At 45.7% G+C, this 7,234-nt stretch overlaps 1 protein-coding gene across 1 annotated transcript in view; it reads right to left on the reverse strand.

The window, feature by feature from the left end:
- Positions 1-1,943, reverse strand: part of TSEN2 (TSEN2 tRNA splicing endonuclease subunit) — a 35,210-nt gene extending 33,267 nt beyond the window's left edge. The window contains exon 1 of the mRNA XM_014542691.1: positions 1,893-1,943. Within this exon, the coding sequence (XP_014398177.1) occupies positions 1,893-1,943 (51 nt within the window). The remainder of the gene's footprint in view (positions 1-1,892) is intronic.
- Between the last annotated feature and the right edge of the window lie 5,291 nt (positions 1,944-7,234).

Genomic DNA, 7,234 nt, shown 5'->3' on the forward strand with positions numbered 1-7,234 from the left:
TATTTTGTGGAAGAGCCACACTCAAGGGGCCGCAGTTTGCCGACCACTGAACTAGAATATCTCAATTAATCCCTACAACAATGCCAAGAAGTCAGTGGCATAATTTCTAACTACAGCTGACAAGACTGAGGCCTAGTGATATGCCCCAAAAGTCACAATGCCACGCAAAAGTCTCCTAAAAGCAAGCACAGTAGGATTCCTGCCTATTAGGATCACTCCCATTCTTTCACTCAGCCAATAGACTTTTACTCGGTACCTATCAGGGGCTCTTAATATCAGAGGTGCTGGGGATATAAAGATAAAACTAAGAGACCCTGTTCTCAAATAATTAAATCTAGTTGGCAATCCATTTTCAAAAAAAAAGAGGGGGTGGGGATCTTAAAATACATTCCAAACATTATGTCAATCATCTCCCAATTTTCAAAAAAAAAAATGTGTACTCATTTCAGAGAGGAAGGGAGAGGGAGAGAAGGATAGAAACATCAATGATGAGAGAGAATCATTGATCGGCTGCCTCCTAAATGCCCCCCACTGGGGATTAAGCCTGAAACACGGGCATGTGCTCTGACCTGGAATCAAACCGTGACCCTTTGGTTCATAGGTCGATGCTCAACCACTGAGCCACACCGGCCGAGCAATCATCTTCCAATTTTTAAGGTAAATTGATAAATAAAAAATGACAGCAGCAATTCCCAATTAAGGGTCCATGATGTACCTCCAATTAGCTAAGATGAGGAACTGTAAAGCCAGAGTGCCAGGAATGGAATCGACTTCACTACTTCCTAGTCGTGCGACTGTGGCCAAAGGTTACTTAATCTCTCTGTGCCTTGGTTTCCTCATTTGCAAAATAAGAATGAAAAAACAACAACCCTCTATGTTCAGTAAGACCCATAAAGTTGCCCTGACCGGTTTGGCTCAGTGGATAGGGCGTCGGTCTGGGGACTGAGGGTTCCTGGGTTCGATTCCAGTCAAGGGCATGTACGTTGGTTGTGGGCACATCCCCAGTGGGGGGTGTGCAGGAGGCAGCTGGTCGATGTTTCTCTCTCATCGATGTTTCTAACTCTCTATCCCTCTCCCTTCCTTTCTGTGAAAAATCAATAAAATATATTTAAAAAAACAAAAACAAACAACAAAAAAAAACCCCATAAAGTGCTTAGAAGAGTACCCAGTTCAGAGTGAGCACTATGTGTGTATTTGCTATAATTATTATTATGGGATGAGCACTACCAACATCATTACATAGATGAGGAAATGGATTCAGGTTCAAGATCTATATATATATAAAACCCGAATATGCAAATAGACTGAGCGGCAGAACAACTGAAAAATTGGTTGCTATGAGGTGCACGACCACTAGGGGCGCACAGGAATCATGGCGGGCACCGGCAGCAGGTGACAGAGTGTGGGACATGGCTGGCATCGGCTGTGGTGGGAGGGTGGAGCAGGTGAGCGGGGGCGCCAGACCAAGGTGGGGCTCCGGTCACTGTCATCAGGGTGAGCCTCTGGTGGTTACTGAAAATTCTTTGCTCCTGCATGCTGCGGTCCTGCCGGGCGCTTGCACCTGCTGCCGGCACCAGCCCCGTTTGCACCTGCAGCCTGTGCCAGAGCCACTGCTCGCACCCGCTGATGGCGCCAGCCATGCTCGCATTCGCTGCTGGCGCTGGCCCCAATCACTCCGTGTTATCAGCGGGTGTGAGCAGGGCCAGTGCCTTCAGCGTGTGGAAGCAGTGCAGGAGCGGGGCTGCCAGTAGACAGGGGACCGGGAGGGGCTGGGCGGGGGCGTGGAGGATGGGCCGATACCCGCCCCTGTGCCCACCACAGCTTCGCGGCCTATAGTTCCTTTTAAGGTGCTGGGCGCTCGCACCTGCTGCTGGCACCAGCCCTGTTTGCACCTGCAGCCTGTGCCAGAGCCGCTGCTCACACCCGCTGATGGCACCGGCCATGCTCGCATTCGCTGCTGGCGCTGGCCCCAATCACTCCGTGTTATCAGCGGGTGTGAGCAGGGCCAGTGCCTTCAGCGTGTGGGAGCAGTGCCAGGAGCGGGGCTGCCAGTAGACAGGGGACCGGGAGGGGCTGGGCGGGGGCGTGGAGGATGGGCCGATACCCGCCCCTGTGCCCACCACAGCTTCGCGGCCTATAGTTCCTTTTAAGGTGCACGAATCATGCACTGGGCCCCTAGTCCTATATAATAAAGAGCTAATATGCTAATTAGATCAAACAACCAAATGACCTTCCGGACATCCTTCCGGACAACCTTCTGGACAAAGCTGGGGCTGCGAGGGCCAGCCGAGGCTGTGAGGGGGTGGGAGGGCTGAGCACCTTGCATGAATTTTGTGCACCGGGCCTCTAGTATTATATAAAAGGCTCCAGAGTTGGGCACTAGACCATCCCAGGTCTGTTGAACTCCAAAGCCCAGGCTCTTCTCTCCAGGTTCTGCTGCAAGCACAGGTAGCATCTGTCCCCCTTTGTCTGAAGGCTCACTGTTTCTCAAGGTTAGAAGCTAAAGGGTTATGGAGAATTGTGGGATTACTTACTGTGCACTCAGCACTAGGAGAGAGTAAAGGAAGCTGAAGTCAGTACCTCTCCCTTCCAGGCCTTACACTCAGTCTGAAATAAAACAAGCACCTATCAGGCTGCAATTCAATAATGGCTAAAGGAAGGAAGTAGAGTTGAGTGTATTGTGCGATAAAAACATAGAGCCATGGTAGATGCATTTAACTTAGGAAAACTCAACCATACGCAAGGGGAAAAAATGTAAACAGTGCAAGAGATTGCCCAGCCACCCTAAGCCATGAGTAGACGCCCTAGCACGAGACAGAAGACTTGAATCTGCTGCTCCCTCAGTCCTGAGTCTAGACTCAATTTAAGCTGACAGTGTATCTGCTGCTCTCTTTTTTAGTTTTATTCATTTCAAACGGGTCAGATCTGGCCCGCGGGCCGTAGTTTGCCCACGGCTGGTCTAGACTCAATTTAAGCTGACAGTGTATCTGCTGCTTGAAGATACAGTGGAGCCCTTTTACACATGTGTAAACTACATGGCTCCAAACCCTCACAAAGAAAGAAGTAGGACTAATTATCTAGGTGCCTCCTGCATTCAATACCAACATCCCACTGGGCAGGGGATGTAACCAAGTCTGACACAGCCAATGAAGGCGGTCAAAGCTGAGAAAGGAAGGTAAATGGTCTTAAGGACTCATGACCATTCAAAAAACATATATAAATAAATAAAAGCTTTGTCCAATGTATGATGTCTTTATCCACCTTCTCAAAGAAGTTGAGGAATAAAATGAGGACAAATAAAAAACACAGATCAAGCCGAAACCGGTTTGGCTCAGTGGATAGAGCGTCGGCCTGCGGACTGAAAGGTCCCGGGTTCGATTCCGGTCAGGGGCATGTGCCTTGGTTGCGGAAAAAACACAGATCAAGGAAGAGTTAGAGAAATTGAATAGAAAATCAGTTACAAAGATAACGGTGAAAAATAAGAATCGGCAAGTCAGAACCTTCATAGAACTGCCAAAGTATTCCAAGCAGCAAAATGCTAGAATAATTTCTAAGTAAGATCCCTCAATGTAATCACATACTGAGCGTGACTGTACATAGTACACACACACACACACACACAAATACAGCATTTATAACAAAACTATGTACACTACATGTTAATGGGAAATTAAGAGATTTTCGTCCAAGGGTATCTTAACCAGATTTTCACTTGCTGACATATTCCTCAACCTCAGTCAACTCTTTGGTATACAATTGTAGAAATAGCAATTTATTTTAAATCTTAAACAATACTGTGTTGGCTTTTCTGAGGCAGGACATTGATCTCCAGTGAGAACATTTCTAGGGATTTCTAGGAGCAATTCAAACTTTTATGAGACTTTCACTTGTAATTTAACCTCTGGTTAATGTTTGACTTGTATATATTACATTTGGAATTTTTTTTTAAAGAAAACACTTCATGGCTAACTTCAAGAACTTCCAATTTAAATCCTCTCAAACATGTGAAATTAAAAGTTATGTTTTAATTTGTCTGGTTTGTTTAGGATTTTCCCTTCTGATGGCGAATGTACTCTAAATAAGCAATACTGAGCTATGACACTTGATGGCAAGAACTCTTGCCAGGCCGGTGTGGCTCAGTGGTTGAGCACTGACCTATGAACCAGAAGATCATGGTTTGATTCCCAGTCAGGGCACATGCCCAGGCTGCAGTCTCCATCCCCAGTGGCAGGAGGCAGCCGGTCAATGATTCTCTCTCATCATTGATGTGTCTATCTTTCTCTCCCTCTCCCTTCCTCTCTGAAATCAATAAAAATATAATTTTAGAAAACCAACTCTGTACTCTAATCCAAGTGTATATGATAGGTTTCTTGCAAAAAAACCCCAAAACAGTTTTTCACAAAACCTCAACAACCAGGATCTAGTGTCAACTCTGCCCATGTGACAGCATGCACATCAAGAATTTGGCTCCTAGTAGGCCTTCCATATATACAAAGATGCCATTATTATTGTGTGACCTTCGCAACCCACTTAAGCTCTCTGAGCCCAGTTTCTTCATCTTCAAATTGAACAGGACTAGAAACACAGCCTGGAAGTTACCCAAATGTTAACCACAGAGTAACCATATGATCCAGCGATTCCACTCCTGGGTACAGATATTAAAAAAAAAGTGAAAACATGTTCACACAAAAATTTGTATGTGAATGTTAACATGAAAGCCAAAAAGTGAAAACCACCCAAATATCCATCAATAGATGAATGAATCAACAAAATATAGGATATCCACATAATGGAATATTATTATCAATAATAAAAGAATAAAGTATAGATACATGCTACAATGTGCATGATGAACCATGAAACCATTATGCTAAGGAAAAGAAGCCAGTCACGAAAGACCACATACTGTATGTATAAAACCGTTAATATGAAATGTCCAGAATGAGCAAACCCATAGAGACACAAATTAGGTTAGCAATTGCAGGTGCTGCGGGAAGGGAGAAATGTTGGAGTGACTGCTAATAGGCATGGAGTTTATTTTGAGAGTGATGAAAATGTTTAGATTGCAGTGCTGGCTGCATCACTCTGTGAATATACTAAAATCACTGAATTGTACATTTTACAAAGGTGAATTTTATGGTATGTGAATGATCTCTCAAGAAAGCTGTTATTTAAAAAATTGAGTAAGACAAGATGATCTTCATAGTTTTGTGGAAGAATTACCTTGTGCTGACCTTGGAAGGCAAAGATGGGGAGAAAGGATTGAATCTGCTACTCTCAAAATCTGCAAGAGGCATTTAGGAAATGTTTCCTTAGTGCCATGGCGGGAGAACAGCATGATGTAAGGTGTGGGAGGTGAGTAAAATTAGAAGAGGTCACCATCATTCGTAGGTACAATGCTGTATGCTGCACAGGTGGGCTCTACTATCCTGATTTCACAGACAAGGAAACCCAGGCTTAGGGGAGCAAGGCATGTGTCCAAAGCCCCATTGTTAGGGAAGATGCGAGGTTTGTAAGGCAGGGAGACTGGCCTAGAAGAAGACCCATGTCTGAAGCACACACAGATGTACAGGAAGGACTGGGTCAGTTGTCAGGGAGTTTGGGATGTGAAGGTTGGTTGGTTTAGACTTGGAGACAGTGTAGGTTATGACAAATGAAAAGAGATGAACAAAATTCACCTGGGTTGGCATATAATAGTGGCTCTCAAGCTTAGCTGCCCTTAGAATCGCTGGGGGTAAATTAAAACTCCTAATGCCTAGGCCAATGATGGCGAACCTTTTGAGCTCGGCGTGTCAGCATTTTGAAAAACCCTAACTTAACTCTGGTGCCGTGTCACATATAGAATTTTTTTGATATTTGCAACCATAGTAAAACAAAGACTTATATTTTTGATATTTATTTTATATATTTAAATGCCATTTAACAAAGAAAAATCAACCAAAAAAATGAGTTCACGTGTCACCTCTGACACGCGTGTCACAGGTTCGCCATCACTGGCCTAAATAATGTTTGCAAGTGTACTTTTGCCATATGCGGTTGATATTTGCCATAGTAAAACAAAGACTTATATTTTTGATATTTATTTTATATATTTAAATGCCATTTAACAAAGAAAAATCAACCAAAAAAATGAGTTCACGTGTCACCTCTGACACGCGTGTCATAGGTTCGCCATCACTGGCCCTAGGCCTTACTTGCAATGACATCAGAAATTCTGGGGTGGGACCCTGGTGATTTCAACATGTAGCCAAAGTTGCCAACCACTGCTTGCAGGATGGCCTATTCAAACGCACTTAATCCCAACAGCCCCCTCTTCCCTATTGTACAGATAGGGAAAGGGATTCAGGAGGGCTGAATGCTATGTGCCTGTAAGAGGTTGTTACTGTTCCTTTCCCAAACCAGGGCTTAATCATTCCAGACTCCCGAAGTGTTAAGTGTATTTACTTTTCTATTAAAAGCGGGGCTTGTTCTTTATTCTTCCCTGGAGCAGATAAGCTAACACCCTTTAGGTGTTCAATAAATGTTCATTCCAAACAAAACAAAGCAAAACCAAAAGGGGGGAAGGCAGCTACCTCTACTCTTCCAACTCGCTGGGTCCACCGAGCCTTAACAAGCCTGGGTAAAACCTCCCACCCTGCAAGGCTCGCCTTCTCCCAATTAAAAAGACGTTTGAACTCCAACTGCTAACCTCGGGGCTCAGGGAGGCAGGGATAAAAGGGACGAGGTAAACAATCCTGCCTCTGGGGAGCTTTCAAGTTAAAACCTAAGACTAAGACCTATAAACAAACAATACCCCTTTGAAGGCTGTTGCGAGGATTAAACAGGTAACTGTGCGAAGGCGCGCGGTGCCGGGCTACCCTGGGGAAGTGCTAGCCAGGCGGCACATGCAACTGCAACACATGACGGCACACAAGCCAAAAAGTGTTCAGGGCCCAACAGAGTCCTAACTCCATCTTAACTTATCCCTCCGCTGGTTTCCTGGAGTGCCCGCCCCCAGCAACCCCACTAGCGGCCAGGCTCCTCTCGGGCAGAGGGGTCAGATGCACCTCGACGTCTCCAGCCCTGGGGCGTGGCGCGAACACTTCCAGAAAGAGGAAAAAAGAGAAGTACGAAGGCTACAGGGGCACGAGGAGGAGGAGAGGAGCTCATCCCGGCAGCCGAGCTCCTCCTCGCGGCCCAGAAGGGCCCGGGCTGGCTGTGGAGTCCGGCGAGAGGCTCGCGGAGAGGCCGTTTC

Source organism: Myotis brandtii, unplaced genomic scaffold (genome assembly GCF_000412655.1).
Source record: "Myotis brandtii unplaced genomic scaffold, ASM41265v1 scaffold312, whole genome shotgun sequence".
Classification (NCBI taxonomy): domain Eukaryota; kingdom Metazoa; phylum Chordata; class Mammalia; order Chiroptera; family Vespertilionidae; genus Myotis; species Myotis brandtii.